General features: G+C 39.6%; 1 protein-coding gene across 2 annotated transcripts in view; it reads right to left on the reverse strand.

Annotated features, from left to right (window-relative positions):
• The window catches only part of LOC131216875 (DNA polymerase epsilon catalytic subunit A-like), a 155,805-nt gene extending 137,189 nt beyond the window's left edge, over positions 1-18,616 (reverse strand). For both annotated transcript variants that reach the window (XM_058211473.1, XM_058211472.1), the window contains exons 1-4: positions 18,074-18,616; positions 9,499-9,564; positions 8,524-8,583; positions 8,326-8,421 (exon numbers count right to left, since the gene is read on the reverse strand). In XM_058211473.1, the coding sequence (XP_058067456.1) occupies positions 8,326-8,421; positions 8,524-8,583; positions 9,499-9,564; positions 18,074-18,235 (384 nt within the window). In that variant the 5' untranslated portion in view covers positions 18,236-18,616. The remainder of the gene's footprint in view (positions 1-8,325; positions 8,422-8,523; positions 8,584-9,498; positions 9,565-18,073) is intronic.
• Between the last annotated feature and the right edge of the window lie 5,410 nt (positions 18,617-24,026).

Below are 24,026 nucleotides of genomic sequence, written 5' to 3' on the forward strand. Positions count from 1 at the left end.
TAATGAGTTTAAAGGAGGTTTTGCCATGTTTCTACGAGATTAAACCATTCACACCACCTTAGTATTTTTTTGCTCAAGACCCAAATCTTGACAAATTTCACATTTGTCTAAAGTAAGCGAACAGCAAGTTGAGCATAAAAAATGACACCAATGTATATGCTTCCATGAGATACCAGAGTAAGCAGGTTGCTTCCTTGGGAAAGTAGTAGAGGTTTTGGATGGATAAAAGGGTGAGATGAGGATGAATATAATGGGGAAGCTTCTGAAAAACGGGGCCATTTTGGATGAGGTGGATTTCGAGGTATTTCTGAAGTTATGAACACTCCTTTTCTGCAGGAGGACTGAGAGGATCATGGTTTGAAGTTCAGGAGGTGGGGTAGTGATTCGGTCCAATGGGAAGACACTGACTGGTGCACGAATATGGGTGAAGGTTGTTTCTTAACAAGAAGTCTGCGAGATCATTATTTTCCCCTTTAATTTGGTAGACAATGAAGTTCCATTGTGAGAACCATTATGCCAAGCAATGGAATTGGGCTGGTGGAAACTGCTTTTGCCTTAACTGGGGCATTTTGGGAAAAGATAATATGTCCATTTCAATAAGTGTCCAATGAGGTGGTATTGGAACTTCAAAATGCCATTTTTTACAGCGAGAATTTCTTTGAATGTGGAGTGGTGGTGTTGTTCCGACTGTTTGACGGCGCCACTTTTATAGCCACGTGTATCTTTTGCCATTGAGTTCTTCAAATAGCGTTGCTCTCCAATATAGATCACTTGCATCAGTTCGGATGATTTTTTTTATCTTATTGGCTGGGAATATGTAATGGGGGAAGAATTGGAATGATATCTTTGATGGTGCGGACTACTTTTTTATGCTCTAGTGTCCATGGGGCATGATTCCGCTTCACTTGTTTAGAAAGGAGACTGCAGTATTGGGCAATCTTTGGAACAAAATCAGTTACATAAGTTATTATTCCAAGGAACTATTCAACTTGCTTTTTGCTGGTGAGGATGTTAGGGAATTCCTGGAGATGTTTTGCACTATGAGACTGGGAATGATATCAACCATTAGCAATTTTCATTCCAAGGAATTCCACGTTCGTTGTTCCAAGAGACATATTCTTCTTGGATAACATGAGGCCATGCTGGCAAACAATATGATGGAATTGCTGGAGAAGCTGGATGTGTTCTTCCATTGTTGACAAGAATAGCAGGATATCGTCGATGTAGACAAGGGCATGCTATAAGATGGGTTGAAAGACTCGGACCATCGCCTTTTGGAATACCGAAGGTGCTACTTTGAGTCCGAAAGAGAGGAGTTTCCATTGATAATATGCATTGGGAATGCGGAACGTTGTTTTGTGCCAATCTTCAGGAGCAATACCAAGGTGTCAAAATCGCTTTCAAATCAAACTTGGAAGAATGTGAGCATCTAAAAGTTGTTCGAAGAGGGGATGTCCTTGTGGGAGAGGAAATTTCTCATCCATCATGAAGGAATTTAATGGTTGGTAATTAATTACCAATCTCATTTTCCCTTGTGATTGCCTAGCTCTCTTATTGGCATAAAAGGCTTCACAAGCCCACAGGGAGGAAGTGTGCTCGATAAGAGCTTGGGTCAGTTAGTCACGAAATCCTTTTGAGCAAGTTGGAGATGCTCTAGAGACATGCCCAGATGGCTCACCCAAGTTGAGTTAATGTTTTCATTCCCTTTAAAAGGAAGGAGGACAAAAAAAATCAGGATTGGTCCACAAAGTATGGGGGTGCTTCTAGACGAAAGAAGAATGGGTTTCAGCACAACAATCCATGAGAAATTTAGCCTTATTATAGTCAATTGTCTCAACGATGTAAAGATTTGGGATGGAAGAGCATTTGAGAAAATGTTACTTGTGAGTGAGGCTATTTTTGCCCCATTGTAGATTTTTTTTCCTATGGAGGATATCAAATCCAATGATTAAGTCTTTTCCTAATAGATTGGATCCAAGAAGTAGATGTTGAATGGTGAGATTGGGGAAGATCTTGAGATGAACAAGCTTGCTAATTTGCTTGATGAAGAATATTTTTCCATCAAAGGCTATGAAGGGCCGAGTATCCAATAACTTGGTGGGAGGATACTAGGATTGAGAATTGAGGATGCTCCTATGTCCAAAAGAGCAAGCACAAGAATTGGAGTAGCAAATGGTTCAAGGAGAATTTGGATTTGGATCAAGGGAACATGTTGTTGGACTGAGAGGGTGGAATCATTAAATAGTGAAAATGTTGTTAATTCCCGGAGTTTCATGTTGCTCATCCGAGCTTTCATCTGAGTCAGCAATGCTATGTTGGATGGCGAGGATAGACTCTGGATGATACTCTTCATCAAGTGAGTAGACTGATTCAATATCAGAAACGTCTACTTCGGCCAAAGATGTAGCCTTCTGGAGGAAAGCCATATTTTTCTTCTTGAATCTTTGAGGACATTGTTTCGAAAAATGTCCTTTCTACCCACAAAGATAACAGTGATAGGAAGTCTTGTGTTTAAACCACTTCTTTCGAAGAAATCTCCATTTCTTTTTCCTGGCAAGGAATTTTCCCGAGTCTACTGAGGTGTGCTTATGCATCCATTTTTTGAAATAATGCTTCCTTCTAAAAGAAGAGTCACATGACTTCAAATCTTTGCATTTAATATTTAAATTCGGATTTCGGTTTATCACATGTCGAACCAAGCCTTTTGCCCAATTGTTCAACATGACACGTTAATTTGAACTAGTCACACAGCTTTTCAACAGCTTGAACATTTTATTGGTGAATTAGGCCAAGGAAAATTTGTTGAAGGTTATGGCCTTTTGAGGGAGATTAGCTTCTGTGTTTCATCTCCCAATGGGTCAAGCAATGAATTCAAGTATGCCTGCTTGAGGTCTACATTGTCAATATGCCGTTGATAAACCTTTTGGACATTTGGTCATAGTGATGCAGGAACGATGCATGAACCAGCTATCATGTGAGATCAAGTAGCAAAATTAAGATAATTAATAAAATAAAATAAAAAACACAAACCTTACCATAATCATCACGGATACAATGAAAACCAAAAGAACATCATGCATAATTCTATCCTAAGTTACCAACATCGTCACACAAGATTATTAAATAAAAAGAAACTAGGATCTAATAGATGTAGGGACATCCGATTAGCATAGGGTATATTCTATCTCAAAGTAGAAGACCTAACATACCCTAGGGTGAAATTAGGGTTAAAAGAGATTGACAAATATTGGAATAAATTGGGAGAATTGGTTAAGGGGATTTTGGGAAAAGATAAGAGGATTTTGATTTAAGGGTGATGGAAGACCAAAAAGGGCAAGGATTCACACATGTGGCCGTATGGTCACATGTGTGGCATGAGATGGATGGGTTTAGGTCGGTTAGGGTTTCGATGGTAGATAGGTAAGGGAAATATGGGTTTAAGAGAAGATGAAGACTTAGAATAGAAGAGTTGAAGAACTTAAAGAAAATACCTTAATGGATGGAAGAGAGATGATGATGTGGGATAGATGGAGACCTCACACCTCCGTTGATGAAGATTAGCCTTGCACTAATCTCCCTTCCAAATCACATGGTAGTATCTTCAAATCTCATGAAGATGAAAAAAGAAGAAGAAATGAGCAAAAGCCACTTTCTTTCTTTTTCACAAAACCTAATGAGCGAGAGTCACACGCCCACCCTCTTTTATAGCTTCACCAAGTTTCACTTATTACAAAAAACACCGTCTTATGAAATTTTAATAAAAATGGTCATAGTCTAAAAAAGATCTACTAAATCACTCATAAAGGTGTCCAAACATAAAATAATCAAAACTAAATCCTAAAAGATGATAAAATCTAAAAAACTAATCTGGACGATCCGCGATCAATGGCCCGATCATGTGATCTATGCGATCCAACAGCCCGATCGTCATATCCCTCCAATCCAACGGTCTAGATCACTTTATAAAGCAACCCATGTGCATCTTCCCAGTGTGGGGTCTTCCAAATGCTCGCACATGCACATGGGGTCTTCAACACGATCACGGGTACTCGCCTAGCCACAAGGAAATCAGTGCAACCCGCCTCCTCATCTGATACGTACACAAGGGTGTACGTGACGTGATGTCCTCATCACATAGTGCTTGTTAATATCCTTCTTTTTAAAAGAGCACAACTTGATCTTCGAAAATTCTTCTCGTGTTATCTCATAGTATGTTTAAAGGATTCAAACAGAAGAGCTTGGAGTTGCTTGTATTCTCAAGGCTATTCCACCATTCTCGTGGTCGTCCTACTAAGCGGTCCACAAATTTATGGATTATGCATGGAACGGTAGCATTTGGGGTATGCATTTCAACACCGCACCAGGAATACATTTCAAATATTCTTGATTTCCATTGTGAGGGTGGAATGTCATCAATTATGAAGAGATGTTTTTTGTCAATTATTTCCGCAAATTGTACTCGCTCAGGAATATGTTGTTGCTGGGCGCAAAGAGGAACACCTAGGGAGGTGTCAAAGATACAATCGTCATCATCAGAGGCATCTTGCATGGTACCATGTTGCATGAATAGGAAGGTAGTACGGGGAGGTGTTACTTGGCTCTAGTTTGGACAGTGCTTGAATGTCTTCAACATAGATGGAAGGCAGTGGTGACTTTGGATTCTTTTGGGAAGATAGAATTGGTCGAGGAGGCCGAGGTCGAGGTGGTTAGTATGAATTGGATGGACCTATAGGAGGGGTTGGAGAAGGATAGCCTTGGACATATTTTTAGAGGGAAGGTGGGAAAGGATCCTTGAAGGGATTGCTGGATGCAGGTAATGGGATTAATGGTTGGAGCTTGATATTTGGGATATAGAGAGTTGGAGTGGGGATAGGGAAGGAAAGGCTTTAAGGGAAGAAGGGGTAGGTGAGGCCATTATTGAGGTTTTAATGGAGTTTAAGTTGGTTTTCAAGAGATTTTTTCTTTGCTTCCTTTTGCACAAGCAAGGGTCCTACCACTGATAGATTCGCAATTGTTGTAGCAATGTCATACAACTCCTTTTCAAGGGCAACTATTTTTGTTTGGATCATGTCAACAAATGATGTATGGTTGTTTCAGTATTTCTTCATGAGAAATTGTTGGTTTTCTAAGATTTGATGGAGAGCTTGATTCTGGTGGATGGCATTTTCTGCTTGCCAATTCAGAGTTGCTTCAATTGCAAATATTTTAAGCAAAGTTCCATCAGCATCGAGTCCAAATGGAGTTTTGATCTTCCCGGTGTGTCAAGTTCGCTATTGAGGGTACTCAAAGTCATCTAGAGCAGTGTTTTAAATATCAACGATATCGGCCGATATATCTTGTATCCCACCAGTGCAATACGAAATGCACAATTAGTGCGATATATCCCACATTTTCAATCTGGTGAGCATTTTCGAATTTCAATCCTTTTATTTTCTGTAAATCATGTTTAATTAGTGTCAAATTGTTACAAATCCATGATTTTTTTCATGTTTTTTTAATGAAAAATCATGGATTGAGAGCTTCGATTTCGAAATTCGGAGGAAATGGGCCGAGTTGTGGAAAATTGAAAAAAAAAATTCAAAATTTCCCAATTTCTCACAAATCGTTTGCAATCTTTGTGTCCAAACATCAAATCAAACATGTTACCTAATCTAGCGATTCTTCTTTTGCTTTTGAATGTATTGCTTGTGTTTCCACGGATATTCTTACATTTATAAATTATATCAACAGACATTGAATATACTTGCATCAATTCAGTTAGACAACGCATAGATTAGGACCCCATACAAAGAAAACCTATTATGTGTACTTGTTTTTTGTAATGTTTTGATTTATAAGTGTGTATTGATGTCTTTTTTAACAATCATCGAAGTTTCATTGAAAAATTCAACCAATTTCCCAATCTTTCCCCATGTTTCCAACAACAGCGATACATTACGCAATACAACCGATATATCCCATGCGATAACCGATATGTATCCGTATCCGAAGAATGGGATACCGATATTTCGAACATTGATCGAGAGGAGGAAACTACAGTTGTTAGGGAGGTTATGGCTCAAAAAGGTGGAATTTGAGAAGCCAGGGCTAAGGATCAAGCTTTGGGAGCATGGAGAGGGCCTTTTCATAGTAGGATATGAGTGTTGGCTTTGGAGGTGGTCTTTGGGCTGGTGAAGGTTGCTGAGAGAATGGGTATTTTATTTTTCTTCAGATACAGGGCATAATAGTCAAATTTCCCAAATGATTCTCCAAGTAACCCGACCTTTGGATCTCCTTCGGCATACCTTCGAGCAAGATCAACCTAAATTAGAATCTTTTTCTTCCTTCCGCTTCTAGTTGTTGCTTTAACATCCCACGAATCGATGAGGCAAGTGTTACAATCAGACACATCATACTAGATGTGTCCTTGTTCATCATTCCCTTAGTAGATGGGAAACCCATTCTCCTAACAACCGACAATGGGAATGGGAGAGGAGATCACATTAATTTCTGGTAGTGAAGGGGAGAAAACCAAAGTAGTTGGTTCTGACTCAAAAACAGAGAATCCATTTTTCACTATGCCGTCAGATCTCTAAATGAAAGTGAGATGATCATTTTAAAGAACTTGGTTTCTTTGATGGTGCTACTCATATCTTGTGATCCAACTGGATGGAAAGATTTCTTGAAGCTAAGCAAGTACGAGTTGCCTGGGTACAAAAGTGTAACATGGAACCAGGGTGTTTTCTACCTTAATTAGGAGGGCTTCTTGGCCCTGGCTTAGACCTAGGACAGGAAGGTCTAAGAAATTATTTTGGATGCAGAAAGTAGCTTGATAATGCATAGTGACCGCTCTTGAACCATCAAGTTGAGGTGCTTCTGTGATCTAGACCAATACTTATAAGTGCTTCAAAGATATAGGGATCTCAAAGGGACATTTTAAAGTTTAGAAACAAGGTGATGAAGATCGTACCAGCATTTAGTGTTGTTTGAATTTTCCCAATTGTAGCCTGCTGGTATTCCTCGAAACTGGTGTCCAGTAAGGCCATATTTGCAGGTAGTGGGAGACCCTTCCGTCCATGGAAGGTTGAGGCTAATTTGATGGCCTCGATATGAAGATGGGTGAAACCGTTGGTTAGCCATTCATGGTGAAGTTCTTTGGGAAGGTTGATCATGACAAAGGATTCAACCTGATTGGCAAGAATTTGGGGTTGAACAAACTTTGAGGCACACGCATACTCCTTAATTGGGCTAGTATCTTTCGGAGAGATGATCCTTCCAAAGATTTTACAAGACATTCCCCTCTTCGGTTCGAGAGTAGGCTAAATATGGGTTTACCAAAGGGTATGTAGTTACCGTAACCTTCTTTTGGTCATTTAAGTGTTCTATTTTATACAGAAAATCAAGCTTGGATTGAGGAAGTACGAAAAGAAGAAGAGGTTGAAAAAGACAGCTCTGGGATTTTGGACGAGGAAGAGTCCATGGTTAATTGAGATTACCATTCCTTTCATAGAAGAATGGTTTTGACACAAGCAACATTAGAAACATTAGGGTATGATTTGAGATTTATTGGTCATTTTGTCAGGTCACCCAAATTGAGCAACAACACCTTTCCTTGGGCAGAACAGGCTCTTATCAGGGTGTAGGAAAATTATTAGAAAATCTCAGTCGTCTGCATTTGCATATTGGTCCATATTTTTTAAATGAATGATAGCAAGGACTTGCATCATTCTCAAGAGGGATTATTTCCAAGTGTTCAGACATTCTCGTATCAGGTGTTTTGTTGTAGAAGATCCATCATCGTAGCAACTATAAAGCATACTAATCCTGGAGAATGGAGCATACTAATCAAGGAAGTAATTCCGTCAAATACTCAAAAAAAAGCCCACCCACCCACCCACCCACACACACACACACGTAGTGTATAACAAAGTATGTGACATTCCAAAGAGAATAAGAAATGTGAAACACCATATCATTTTGAAAACTTAAATTAACATGATTGTATCTGTAAGAATTCTTAATAGGTCAAGGTTATCATGATTTTCTGTTAAAGTTAATTTCTCAAAATCAATAGAAACATTTACCTCATCCAAGTGATTGATGCTGTTGAGAATCTTGAGATTTTCTAAGATAGTGAATTCATGAAAATATCAAAAACTCTTAATTTATCATAGACTTCATACTACCGAAAATTGTAATAAACCAACACATAATATTGGACACCAAAATTAGTGGTGAAGACTATTCCAACAAATTGAGAAACAAACTAAAGATAAAAATAATTGGGTTATTGTTCAAAAGGAGCAAATAAGACTGTAAGTGGAGTTAAAAAGCAGAATAGCTTACAAGATCTAGGTCCTCTTTATCAACAATTTCTATTTCGGCAATCTGTCCCTCATAACGTCTTCTGAGATATGCATCAACATCCATTTGCATTTTTTCCTATAATGTTAACATGGGAGAAAGAATGACTGCCAAATATAGAGAGATTGGGGGGGAGGGAATATGGGAAATGGCTTCAATGGTCAAGTACACATGACTGACCTTTGTAGCAGCATAGAAATAAGGTGAGAACTTGTATTTGGATTTAAAAGTAGATCCATCCTGTAGAAAATTTATAAAGTAAACTTCTCAAACATATAACAAACCGATTCACAGATGACATGTAAACAGCAGCAAAGAGAAGCAGTCAAACATTTACTTCTAAAGTTAAATGTGTTTTGAGCAAGTATAAGGCACCAAGTCAAACCAGTGGATTTTTGTTTCAGCAAGCATTAGATAAAGAAAGGACACAGCTCTCAATGACCTAGACCAGTGTGTTAAAACCCAGACAGGACTGGACAGCCAAACCTGGTTTGTAATAGAACCAGCCAAAAAAATGTGGTGAGTCACTAATAAATTGGGCCAAGCAACTGTTAATTGTTTTTGTGAGAAAATGCAAGATCACCAAGTAAAGCTTGAAAGCCACAGCTCTACCAATAAACCAAATGCTCTAACCACTATGCTAGAGGCAGATCGTTCATAGTTCCTTTGATTTTAACTATTTTACATAAAGGAGATCCCCAGCCATAACAGGTCCTGCCAATTGGACCCTACAAAAAAAAATGGCTTAGGTCCCGTTCAGCTTTAAAAACTGACCTAGAACATTCATCTAGTGTGGATGCATGATGTAGAAATAAAAAACTCCCTTTAGACAATCTTAACCATATGATTGCTTACCAGCAAATGGACAAAAAAAGTATAGCCAGTGGTCCGTATGTAATATGATGACCGTGATTGTTCAATGGAAGAACTTCCAATCCAGTGTCCATCAACAGCAAGTCCCAACAAATGAACAATCTGGGATCACTCACCAGCTATACAGAATGCTTACTGGAAGAAAAGTGACATCGATTTGGGGGAGCATTATAAAATGCATATCCTTTATAAACTATGCCATTTCATAAAAATACAAATTGATTTACAAGCATATAAGTATCCTACCATTACACATAGAGACACGTAACATGAGAAAATCACCTGAGAAACAAAGTAAAGGTCAACACAACTATAAATCTTGTTGTCGTCTTGATCTTCCCATGATGACTGCAATTGATAACACAGAAACAATTAGATACACACAAAGAATACCAATCAACTTCAACTTGATGGAACTTACATACAAAATATAAGATTCCAAATCTGTGTCAAGATTTCCTAGCAATAGAGATACTAAAACATTAATTGCCAACATGAGACGAATAGCTCTCTAGATTGCAGCATCCATCAAATGGTTCTAAGTATGGGGATGGATCTGACAGTACTAACCACTCGTATCTAAGTTTCCAAGCAATGCAAGATCCTGGCCATTCATCTAGACAAGCCTACCAATGACAATATGTACCCCAAAAGTCACAATATTTGGATTATTCAAGCTGCTGAATGGTGGGACAATTAATAGCAGTGCTAGGTTGGTTTTGACCTGGATTTTAAACTCATTGAGGCATGTCTGTTCAAGATTTTGCTTTTGCTCAGGCCAGCCCAACTCATTGACACCCACACTGTTTTGAGGATTCTTCCATTGAATGTTAGCAGTGGTTGGACTTTTCCTACCACCTATTTCCGATCATCAAAATCCTCAAGTTAGCAACTAGGATCATGTAACCAATGGTGATTTTAGACTACTGTCAAGCTCATGACAAAGTTCAGCATGTGGGGCTATCAATGGGACAGGCCAGAGTCTGCGCAAGACCAGCTTGTGACATGAAACTTGAGCCCAAGCCCATCTTAGGCCCATGTCAAACCAAGACAAGTAGGCTCAAGTCCGAGCTATGACCGAACTGTTGATCTAACAGGCCCCTCTCTACAAAAAATATCTCTATGGGAGACTAGCCCTCACATCTCAAATGAGGTTTGCAAAAATATTTGATGGAGAAGAAAACATGACATTCATGTTGAGAGGGAAATAGTTCACCAAAAACAAGGTTGGAATGCAATAACTATGATCCTTTTCTTCTATTGTGGGATCCATTAGATCAAGGTTTAGATCCTGAGAAATGCAGCCACTGGGCTACTGATGTTGATGGAGAGGGGGGGAAGAAAAACTCCAACTTACATGGTGAGGATCTTCCAATTAGCAAGACTTTTTGTGGTCCCATTGGGTCAACGGTTTAGATCCTTGGGCTATCCACCAACTCGGCACCACCATTCTCATAATTGGTGGAGAGAGGCAAACAGGTTAGAGTTGGGGAGTTGCTAGAATTGGGGAAGAAGAGGAAATTTAGATTAGCATATAATGTATATATAATTACTAAAGTGCCTTGAAAACCCTAACAATCCGGGCCAGGCCAATGGACCTTTAGGCTTAGGTCAAGTCTAGCCCAGTTAATAAACAGATTGAAATTTTAGGCTCGGGCCCGGCTTCAAGCCTGATAGGCTGATACACCGCCCAAAGCCCAGCCCAAGGCTAGCCAAGCTGAAAAGCCCAACAAGGTCACCTGCCTCATTCACAGCCTTATCAACATATGAACAATTTAGATCCCATATGTGTTGAAGGAGTTCTACATTGAAAGAGTTCAGCTCGTGCCACTCATGTGGAGCACCATTATGACTTATGATTGGATGTTCCTTAGATTTCAGCTCAGGCTATTCATGCGTTCCATGTGTATAAAAAGAAAGTGTTGCTTCGGCTTTTTTTTTAAGATTCGAGAGAGAACAAGAGTGATTTCTGGTACCTGTAGAAGAGGACTGGTAGATCAGAAACCATATTTGGTGGATCAGTCAGAAACCGATCAACAACTGTGGGCCGGTATTTTGTAGGAACCAAAAAATCTTCAATTTTTCTTTCTTCTTTGATTAGATAACATATTTCAAACGCATTAGGAATTTTGACGAATCTTCAGGGATTTTTTTGTGGATTTTTGGTAGAGATTTGGGTAGAAATGTAAGGTTTTGAAATGGTGGGTTCGAAACCCATTTCCGCCAAATAGCTTCCACTTTTGATTTTTACGGGGACGATGTTGGTGCAAGTTGCGAATCGTGAAATGTGCTTCCTTTAGTGCTTTGTGTGCCCCACTAATGTAATTAGTTTTATCCACTCCATCCATTTATTTTGGAAGGTCATTTTAGGGCTTAAGCAAAAAAAAAAAAAAAAAAAAAGAGTCAAATCCACATCTCAAGTGGACCACACCAAAGGAAACAGTGGTGATAGAATGCTTACCATAAAAAACTTCTTAGGGTCCACAATAATGTTTATTTGACATCCAACCACTCAATTAGGTAACACAAACTGGATGAAGAAAAAACATAAATATCAGCTTGATTGTAACTTTCGTGGCTCCCAAGAAGTTTTCAATGGTGGCCATTCAATGACCAATGTGTTCATGTGGTGTGGTCCACCTGAGATTTAGATCTGCCTAGTTTTTTAGCTCGTGGCCTAAAATGATCTGAAAAAAAAAAATTAATGGACAGCACAGATATACAATGCAATGCATCTAGGTGGGCCATGGTCAAGGTCCCACGAACTTCGCTGGATTGGGTGCGCAAGTCCATCCTGATTTTCAAGACGTGAATTGCCCGTGAAAGGCTTTCTCAAGGACTTCTTGAGACAGGTTCTAGATGGGCCCACCGTGATGTTTGTGAGAAATCCACTCTATCTATCCATTTTTCCAGATCATGTTGGGACATGGGACAAAAAATGAGGCTAATCCAAAACTCGAGTGGACCGCATGACAGGAAACATCTAGTAGGGAAATGTTTACCGTTGAAACCTCCTTGAGGTCCACTATGATGTTAATATGCCATACATGCCGTTCATGAGGTCATTCCTATTGGCATAAACTAAAAACACAAAAATATTAACCTGATCCAAAACTTATGTAGGCCAACGAATGCTTCAACAATGAAGGTACAATTCTCACAGTTTTCTATGCTGCAACGCACTTGAGTTTTGGATTTGCCTCATTTTTTGGCTCATTTCCTAACTTAATCTCACAAAACAGATGGACGTAGTGGATTTCTCACAAAAATTACCGTGGGCCCTACATACCTTCCCGTCGCAGGAAGTCGTTGCAAAAAGCTTTGGCAAGCCATCTGCATCTTATTTTGAGGAACGCTAATTGGCTGAACCCGGAATCATTGAAGTGGGCAAGACCCTAACCGTAGGGCCCACCTCAATATATGAATTGTATATGCACACCATCCATCTGTATTGCTAGATAATTATAATAGAGCATATTCCTAGAAATTAAGTAGATAAAAATTTTAGGTGGACCACACTATAGAAAATAGTGGTCAAGGAACGCCCACCATTAAAAACTTCGTAGGGTCCACCATAATGTTTATTGAACATCCAATCTATTGATAAGGTCACATAAACCTGGATGAAAGACGAAAAACAAATATCAGCTTGATGGAAAACTTTTGTAGCCCAAAAAAGGTTTTTAAAGGTGGCCACTCTTTCATATGGTGTTAGGCGTGGTCCACCCGAAATTTGTATCTACTTAGTTTTTTTGCAGCATGCCTTAAAATAGGCTTGCAAAACAGATGGGCAGCCTGGCCCTAGATGGACCTTACGGTTAAGGTCTCACGGTGTTCATATCCAAGTTTTGGGTCACAACCTAGTCAAGCTGGATTTTTTGGATAATGAGTTCATATTACCTATTTTGGGAATAGGATTATCATCATACATCACTGGACTGGGCCCATATGCAGAGATATTTTGACGATCCGATCCAGCCTTTATTTTGGAGATTAAATGAATTGGTTACAACTCACAACTCTATATCCAAAATTCCTAATAAACAGATGACTATATACATTTTTATAAATAATTGAATATTGGCTTTTACATATGAAATCGTCGAATATTTGTGTGAGATCTGAGCCACTCACTAGATTGGACCCACTATGTAGATGTCTTATACTCTTATGTCAAATGATAGGCCATTCTCATCAGCTAGGACAATTACATGAATACCCACCGATCTGATGTCTCGAGTGGACCATGCCACAAGAAACCACAGTTATTGAATGCCCACCATTAAAAACTTTTTTGGGGCCACAAAAGTTTCAAATGAATGCATACATGGGATGGTTGGATGGATGGATGGATGGCTAGTGGGATGGTTGGATAGATGGATGGATGGATGGGACGGGATGTGACAGTTGGATGGATTGTTGGATGGATGTAGGATTTTGGTTACTATTGAAGTAATTTCTTACGGCATTGCATGCTTTTAGGCCTTCGTTAAATGAAAACTCATTATGTATGTATTCTTTTTGCAATTTTGTTATTTAATATGAACATATCACGATTTAGGTATCTTCTAAAGTTTCATTGAAAAAATCCACAAATTTTCCATGTTACCCGTTGTTTCTCCTGCATTTTCGGTTATCGGTGATAACGATATTATATCTTTATCTCTGGCCAACGAAACATGCAGTGATACCGACAACTCGAACACTAGTTACATATATTTCAGTTGATCAATGAATAGATAAGCAAGATTTTCACAATGTAGTCTCTAAAGTTTATATGATATCAAAGCCATCTTAGCCATTTATGCTCCTTCCATCTCAATCCTCAGCCCCCACCATCCATAGATCATTCCCCCTCTTCCCACTCTTTGACCATCGCATCCAATCCGATCAACCATCATTGATCTTGTTTGGCACAACAATGCCTTATTACCTATACACCAATTTTCAGTGTATCTATTGTATTTCTTTGGCCAAAAACCATATTTTCTATACACCAATCTTTCAATGTGCCATCCTCTTCATCAAGCATAATTTCAACACCCAACCTCTGAACCCATTCCAAAATAGCAGTTCATCCAGATTAGACTATCCACAACTTGCCAGTTATCCTCTTCTTTCCCTAGTGATTTCTTTAGTTGTTCCAGATTTGCCAAGTCACCAAAACTTCTACCATGTTATAGTTCCATATCTCTGTCTCGTGATGAATCCTTTTGACTATTTTCAACTAGCATCTAGCAAGCTTCTACAACACCAAATTTGGTCACCACAACATGAACTATCTTTGTTGTTCACATTGAAGCCTCACACCATTAACTTATGCAAACCCCGATCTCTTTAGCCCTATTGGTCATAGACCCCAATCTCATCGATAATACCTTCAAACACCAACTTTATCATTGCCATCACCATTAGTAGACCACTAAAGCCCACCAGCTGAATCCATCTCTACAGTGATGATTTGGTTCATTACCAAATCTGTTCCAAATGTCTCTCCCCCATAAATGCCATTGAAATCCACTGTTCCAAATCTTTTGACTGCCTCATCTTCTCCAACAGAGATGCTGTCTTGAATTGTCAGCTACTCAATCGCAAGAGATCTTCACCCATCTCTGTCACATCACCAATATAATCCAGCTCCAATTATCACAACATCTATGACCTTCACCATCAATGATTGGTGCCTCCACCATCACTACTAGTACATGGCGATTGCCTACAATACGTCCTCTTTCAGCATGTCATTGATTGACCTACCGATGCAGGACAATTAACTACTTGCTCTAAAAGCTCGAACTGTTAGAGTATGGCGAATTAATCCCTTTATCTCATAGCCCAGGCCCCACATCTCATGGGTTAGGACCTCGGCCGAACCCTCCTCGTGGGCTCGTGGGCCGCCTACCCCAAGTGTGTCCTCGCATCCCACGGGCTATCCCACTCGAGCCCGGTGTGAAATGCCCCTGCATTAAGCACCCCCGGTGAGGAGTCTCGAACACGAGACCTCTCCCGTGGGCCCCAAATCACATAAGTCACCCACCCCGAGTGTGTCCCCGCATCCCACGAGCTACCCCACTCGAACCCGGTGTGAAATGCCCCCACATTAATCACCCCCGGTGAGGAGTCTCGAACACGAGACCTCCCGCTCTGATACCAATTTGATGTATGACAATTAACCACTTACTCTAAAAGCTCGAACTGTTAGAGTATGGCGAATTAATCCCTTTATCTCATAGCACAGGCCCCACATCTCATGGGTTAGGACCTCGGCTGAACCCCCCTCGTGGGCTCGTGGGCCGCCCACCCCAAGTATGTCCCCGCATCCCACAGGCCACCCCACTCGAGCCCGGTGTGAAATGCCCCTACATTACCTACATTGTGTTATCGCCTACAAGGCTACAACCAGCATCTCCATTCCATACATAAAGGGGTCTCGGAATCTCGCTTATTGAAACTCCAAAGAAATTTTGGGAATTTTAAACCACATATTTGCTTTCGCCCCTCACACAAACGGTCCTACTCCATACGTGTACATGCAAATTGCAGACGCCATCCTATTACTTCCCAAGTTATTGCTTCCACATGAGCTACCTATCACAGCCTGAATGCTTCCCCAAGTAGGCCGTGCAGAACTCGTACTCAGTCCTGTCGTAGACAAGTCAGCCTAGCTCCCAAGTGAAACACCAAGAGTTGTGCACTACATCCTACTAGGATGCAAGAGGCACACAAGAGTTGAATGGAATGCTTTGCATTGCTAATTACTCACAACTTCTAAGGTGCCTCCCAAATGAGTATTCCTCACCTTATATAGCTTGTTGCCTAATAACCATCTAGCTACATTCCATGGATGGCCAGGATTAAACCATGAGGCAGTCATCCAATGGCCAAGAACACTATAGAAACCTTCTAGATAATTCTACACTACTCTTACAGTCTTACTACAAGAGCCCACAAGAAAACTTTAAGAACTTTCAGAGATCTCTATATTGCACTACATAATTCTAGTCCTCTCTAGAATTTTCTACACACCATGCATATAGCCACTAGTGACAGTGTATGCAAAAGAGCCAAATGCTTGAATCCCTGGAATAGTCTCCTACAAATGTCTGGTCCATAGCATACCCATCGCAAGATCACCCTTTTGTTACCTTGTGCAACTTTGCCCAATGCATATTTCACAACCCTGTCACTCTACTGTGCACTGCCACCCCACAATGACGGTTCTGCAACATAGATGTAGCTCGTCTGCTGTCTAACTCCCAACTTGAAATGATCTCCAGTGTCTTTTTTTTTAATAGTGATCCAATCTTATCAAATATTTGATTGTCGTCGCATCATCAGAACTACGGTGCATCTAAACCACTATGCACTTAAAGCAATCACTAGCTGTTATACAGGAACCAGTATTACCACGCTTGTTCTGGCCGACTGTTGAATTGTCAGTCCCCGGCATCTGAATTCCAAACTGATCTTGTCTCTGGATCGGATCCTCTGTTCACTGATCAGATTTCCTGTATGATCTCTTATCTACATAGCAAATTCCTGTCTGTTGATCTGATCTCTGGTTCACTATCTTGCGTTGTATATGATCTTTGTCATCAACGTCGTTGCCTATTCACCAATATGATCATATGAAGTTGCCTGCATTGCTTGCCTCTATTAGCTCTAAAGTCCAACATCTATTGTAATTGATCATCAATCTGGAGGCATTTGTCACCGGTATTTATCTCACCCTGGATTGGCTATAAACCAATAATAAATATTATACTATTGTATTGTATTAACCATCTTGGATTGGGTAGAAACGATAAAAACTAACCATGCCTACGTGTGGTTGAATAAGCAAAACAACCTTAACAAAAGGGGAGTGATTCTCTGAAACGATCCTCGTTGAAGACAGAGGGAGAAACAATACCAGTCGCAATTGGCTAAAATGATCAACATGGCCCATAATCCAAACTGTCGACCAAGTGGGCCCTGCTGAAAATTAGCAGTAGACCATGAAAGTCAGTGCATTCCAATTAAAAAACTATTCCTACCCATCCAATTTGATGACTATTTGTCATTGAATGTGGAACGCTGCTCAATTTTATCCTAACCATTAATTAACGGGCCACTGACCAGATGCCTAGAATCATACTAGCAATGCAGTATATAAGCTATGGCTAATCCACCATGGTTTCAGCCAAGCTAATGGTCCAGCTTAGATTCCCACAGTAACAGAAATAAGAACTTGATCATGGAATATCTATATGTGTGTGTGTTTGTGTGTGTGTGTGTGTTGTTACAATCCCAAGGGTTCAATAGCCTAACTTTACACGTTCCACTGGTACTGGGGCTTTTGGCACATTGGTTAGGTTCTTAACAATCGGTATCGGAGCCAACACCACGTCCCGTGTTCGAGGCACGGAAGGGGCGACCTGTGGAAAGGGCAACCTGCACCAGAGTGAAAGCCGCCATGATGTGGAAAGGGCTACCCGGATAACCAGAGTGCAGCCGCCGCGCCCTGGAAAGGGCTGCCTGGAATAGAGGCCAGAGTGAGTGCCACCACAGAGTGGGCCACCGTGGAGTCAGATGCAGAGCATGGTGGAATGTTACAATCTCAAGGGTTTAATAGCCTAACTTTACACATTCCACCAGTGCTGGGGCTTTTGGCGCATTGGTTAGATTCTTAACATGTTTATACACATATACATATATGTATCTATGTGCATATGTACGTGTGTACATGTATATGTACGTATGTATTGTTAATTATCCGCCAATTTCTCAACTGAAGTTAGTAGAATCCCCAAAGTGAAATTTTAGCAGAAATTTGGGAAAAGGGAAAACTACAGTAGAATCGTAGTGGAATGCTTACAGATGTGAAGGAGAGCAGCCATCCAAGCTTTTTCTCGCCTTCTGTGAAGAGATCGAACCCTAGCTTGGCTTCAAGCTCTTCTTCAGCAGTGCGGATGTGCTTCGGCTTCGCGAACTTTCTCGAGCTCCCTCCACGATCCCGCCTCCTGCTTTCACCAACCATGGCCGTCGTTCCAGGACCGGGTTCGGATCTCACAGAGAGGTGGCGATGATCTAGGGCAACAGAAATTTCGAACGGTCGGCTAAAGAAGCAAATGGATTCTGCAGGGGGGTCTGATTACGATCAGGGACAAGGAGAAATTCAAGAGAGCTGATCAATGGAAGAGCGATTTTCCGCTATCCGTTTGTAATGCAGATCTGGTAGATGGTTCCGAATGGTATCCGGCCTGCAGTCAAATCTCGGAAAATGTCGCTGCGGCTGGAGCTAGATCACATGCGTTAGATCGAGGCGGCGAAGTTCCTTTGGGGATGGCTATAGAGATACGGAGAGAGGGAAAACGGGGAGGTTTCCCGCCATTTTGCAGTGAAAGCGGGTTGAATGCCTAACACGGACGCGGATTTCCTGGGAAAGCCTTTCGCGCAAGGATGCTGGGTGGGGCCCACTGAAATGTATGTGAGAAATTCATTCCGTCCATCCGTTATACGAGCTTATTTCAGGAGGTGGGACAAAAAATGAGGTGAAAACAAAACACAAGGGGGTCACAAGAGAGGGAAAATTGGGGAAATAAATTTCCACCGTTGAAACTTTCCCAGGCTCAAACTTGATGTTTATATGCTGTCTAAATAATTTATGAGGTCATTCCAAATGGAATTAAGTGAAAAGACCGAAAATCTAGACTGATAGGGAACTTTTATGGCCGCAAGAATGCTTCAACGGTGCTCACCAAATTCCTACTATTTCCTCTCGTGTGGCCCACTTGAGTGTTGGATACACCTGTATTTTGGTCACACGTCATGAAATGATTTCTCAAAACGGATGGACGGGGTGGATTTTACACAAACATCTCAGTTGCCCCACCCAGCATCCTTTCACAGGGAGTTCTTCCCTACGAGGGAACGGATTGGCTACTCCCCCTGACACCAGCCAATGGCTGGTGGTCGGTGCTATGTGGGCCCCACCATGATGTATGTGTTTCATCCATGCCATCCATCTGTTTTTACAGGTCATTTTACGGTATAAGTGAAAAAATGAGTTATATCCAAATCTCAAGACCACATTACAGGAAAAAGTGTTGAATGAGGGTCGACCATTAAAAACATTTTGGGGGCCATAAAAGTTTTGGATCAAGCTGATATTTGTTTTTTTATCTTCATCTGGGCATGTATGACCTAATCAACAGATTGGATGTCAAATAAACAGTATAGTGGGCCTTAGGAGGATTTTAATGATTGATATCCAATCACTATTGTTTTCATGTGGTGTAGTTCACCTGAGGTTTATATCCCTATAATTTTTGGTATCAAAAAATAAAATGATCTGTAAAAATGTATGAACGCAATGGATGAAACAAATACATCATGGTGGGGCCCACAGAACACCGACCACCAGCCAGGGAGCTGGTGTCAGGGGGAGTAGCCAATCCGTTTCCCACATTGATGTATTTATTTTATCCACACCGTCCATCTGTTTTTTTTCATGTGATTTTAGTGCATTTTCCTATAAATAAAGCAGATAAAAATCTCAAGTGGACCATATCACAGGAAACACTAGTGATTAAACACCTACCATTAAAAAACTTCTTGAGGCCACGAAAGTTTTGGATCAAGAAGCGACTTTATCAACAGACTGGATGGAAAATAAACATTATCGTGGTGCCAGGAAGGTTTCAATGGCCGGTGTCATTATCCCACTCTTTATTACGGTGTGGTCCACTTGAGCTTTGGCTGTATTCAATTTTTTGGCTCATGTAGTAAAATAACCTGCTGAAACGGGTGGACCGTGTGGATATAAAAATTATACATAACTATGGGCTTCACAGCGCTGGGTGTTGTTTGGGTCATTGCACAATCCGCGGGCCTTTGTAATACTACGGATTAGGTGGGACCGAGATCCAGGTGGGTGCGGCCCTGACCATGGGACCCACGTCTATGTATGTGTTGTATATCTACGCCGTCCACCAGTTTTTCTATATCATTTTAGGCCATGTTCCAAAAATGAAGCATATACAAATATCAGGTAGATTGAATTCCTACCATTAAAAACTTCCTGAGAGCCACGTAGATCAACCTGCTCTGTGTTTTCATTTCATCCATTCGGCGTGACCTTGCAACAGGTTGGATGGCAAATAAACTTTACAGTGGACCTCCACCTGGGAAGTTTTTAACGGTGGATATTCAATGAATACTGTTTCCTGTGGTGTGGTCCACCTTAAATCTGTATCTACTTCCTTTTTAGAATCATTATCTAAAATGAGCAGAAAAACATAAGGACAGTGTGTATATACAACACATACATAAATGTGGGCCCCTGGTCAGGCCCACACACAACCACATTATGGCCCTAATATTTATAGAGGCTTTTCCCACCATAGATCTCACCTTTTACCCACCGGCTTTTCAGAGCCACTCAAAACTTTATTTTCCATAACTAATAACTAAACCAATGCCTTTTTAAGCGGATGAGAATACCTAAAGGTAGGCATCAAGTCGAGTCGAACCAGATTAGGTCCAATACGACTCAAATCTGGTTTTTACAAGTACTTAACCTAAACTCAATCTAATTTGGGACCGAGTTCAGCAAAGCTGACTCGATCCGAACTGATTCCTTTTTGGCCTGACCTGAACCGAGTCCAACTCGTTTAGGGAAACCGAGTCAAATCAAATTGGATATGGTTCGAATCGAGTCTTTTGTTTTTTTTGTTTTTTTTTTTTTTGAAAAAATTAAAAAAATAAAAAATATATGGAAAAATTCCAAAAAAAATTGTATAAAAATAAAATAAAATAAAATAAAAAATGAAGAAGAAGAAGAAGAAGAAATTAAGAGTAACTTTCCTAAGTTAATAAATAACTAATTTTACATATTTAAAATATATTTGAGAGAAATAAAATCAATTAAACCATGAATTAAATAACAAGTGCTTGAATCTTGATCTTTTAACTTCCAAGAGAGGAAATGTAGGGGGGAGAGAGAGAGAGAGAGAGAGAGAGAGAGAGAGAGAGACCACTTAGAATTTGGAATTATCAAGTAGGAAATATAAGAGAGAGAGAGAGAGAGAGATAATACCACTTGGAGTGGAAATATAAGAGAGAGAGATTAAGAGTATATACATCACGTATGCGATCACATGTGCAACATATGTAATTGCATTTGTGCCAAATCGCATATGCCATAAACACATATGTGCATGATATCAATACGTTAGATCATTTAGATAGTTCATTCAATTGTTAAAAACTTAAAATATCACAAATCAATTTCCAAAGTAAATAAATTATGTCCATAAAACGAACAAAGTAAATAAACTCTATCCGAAATTAAAAGTAAATAAACCTAACATGCACATACTGACATAAAATGAACAAAGTAAATAAGCATTGTCCAAAATCATAAGTAAATAAACCTAACATGCACATACTAACATACAGATTAGGTAAATCTTTCACCAAAATCATCCTTTTGTTCTCTTTTTACGGCTTCAACTATACTCGAACTCTGGGCCGACTCCAAGCTGGAGGTGTCTAAAAGATGGTCGTTCACTTTTGCTGAATCAGACGGTGAAGATGTTTTCTCATTGTCCTCATTCATACATTGAACAAGTTTTTTCAACCGTTTTTTATGATCCGATTGGTATAGGATTCCCAACCACCTATAAAATGCTGCAATACTTTTAAGAAACTTTGATGACTTACTCATGCTCGTGCCCGCTTCAGCATTATATTGTCTTGAAAGGGGTGGATGTTATTGTCTGGTACTCTTGGATGCCATTTTGAAGCTTTCTTTCACGACCTCTTTGTTATCATGTTCTTCTTGTTCCATTAAAATTCTCTCTTGTTCTTCTTCTCTACTAATTGTGGAGGGTCTAGAGGCAGCTCCTCTGCTTAACCATTATTCATTTATAATAGGCCTACTTTTATATATTTTGTGGCTATTTGTATTGGTTATAATTGTAGGGGGAGGGATGCAGAAAGTCTTTGTATTTGAGTCAAAAATGGCTCGAAATAAATCTCGAACTTCCCGAGGAGCTTTGCTACATGGTGCAGCGTCTCATTTCCAACAATCCAAATATAATTTTAGCAAATTTATTTTGTTTACAAATTGCTTTCCACATAACTTAAATTGTAACTTTATCTTTCCATCTTGAGAGTAGACTTGGACTCCATAATCCTAAATATCTGTTGGTGCATCATCTTTCGATAACATATCTACAGGTGTATATTTTTTTTAAAAAATATTTGGTTAGGTTAAGACAACATAAAAATAATAATAATAAATTATACTGATGAATGAAAGCAATTAGCTAACCATGTAATATGAGATTTAAGCAACATTAACTAATTAAATAGTACAAATGAAAAGAGAGAAATATCCATTCACCCATAAAATACTACAATTTAAGCCATCAAAAAATAATTACAAATTTCTTATTGTAACCTACAAGCAAATGTAAGGGAAATAGAAAGCAGTGTCTTATCCTGCAGGTATTGTTTAATGTTACTTGTCACTCTCCTCTTCTTCGAACTCCTCATCAATAAAATTCGCTTTCCTCAAGATCGGATGCAGCCAATCCTGTGTACAAATGAGCGCTTCAACCAATTCTGATGTAAATAAGTTTCGATACTTTTTCACGACCCTACTCCACGTACTAAAAGCGTATTATGAAGCCACAATTGAAATTGGAATTGATAATATATCTCGTGTCATTAACGAGAGTATAGGGTATTGTGAATCACGAGATTTCATCTTCCACCAGTCTAAAACATCAAATTCATCGCCTTTGTATTTTATAAGTGGCTCTTTGAGATAGTTTTCAAGTTCTGATTGAGGTGTCTGCATTTGAGTCTCATGTTGTGCCACGAAAGACATGAAATCATCAATTATTTATTCTGGCAATTCATCAACAGCAGAACTAGAACCCAATTGATGAGTTTTTGTCTTTTGCGGCGCACATATAGAAATTGTATGAATCATTAACTGTATTATGAATCTTATCAACCTCAAAGGTACTCATCGCACCATACAACTTATTACATATGAATACAACCATGATTATCTTGTATCGAGGATCAAGAATAACTGCAATAGCCATTACCAGACTATACTCAGACCAATATTTATCAAACTTTAATTGCATACCCATGGTCATTAATTGTAAAAAGTCTGGTCCACTACAGCTTCTGTGCAAGACATCTTTTGTCTTCAAAAGTTTTGGCATAAATATATTTGTTGTTGGATACTTACTTTTGAAAAATTTCTTCGTTGTGTCGTAAAAAACCAAAAGGAACTTGTAAAAAGATTCAACTCTTAACCAATCATCTTTAGAAGACAACCAAAGATACGCATTATCATGACATCCAGCTTCATTGTTCTATAAGATGACAATTTCAAGCGCTTCACGATATCATTCCATGTATAGAATCGTGAAGGTGATCCTCGTATGTACTTCACACTCTCTCTTATATTCTCGATCGTTGGATCAATTGTTTAAGACCATCTTGTACAATCAAGTTTATGATGTGGGCACAACACCTAACATGAAATCTCTTTCCACCAAAATACAAGTCACCGGTGACCCTAAACTAGTTCTGCAAATTCATTATTACGCTATCATTTGCAGAGGCATTGTCTAAAGTTATTGAAGAGATTTTCTTCTCAATGCCCTATTCCATAAGACATCTGTACATATAGTCTAAAATTATCAATCCAGTGAAAGGAGGTACAAGATAACGAAAGTTTATGATTCTCTTCCAGAGCCTCCATTCGGCATCAATGTAGTGAGCAATTAGTGACATATACC

Source organism: Magnolia sinica, chromosome 10, assembly GCF_029962835.1.
Source record: "Magnolia sinica isolate HGM2019 chromosome 10, MsV1, whole genome shotgun sequence".
In the NCBI taxonomy this organism is placed as follows: domain Eukaryota; kingdom Viridiplantae; phylum Streptophyta; class Magnoliopsida; order Magnoliales; family Magnoliaceae; genus Magnolia; species Magnolia sinica.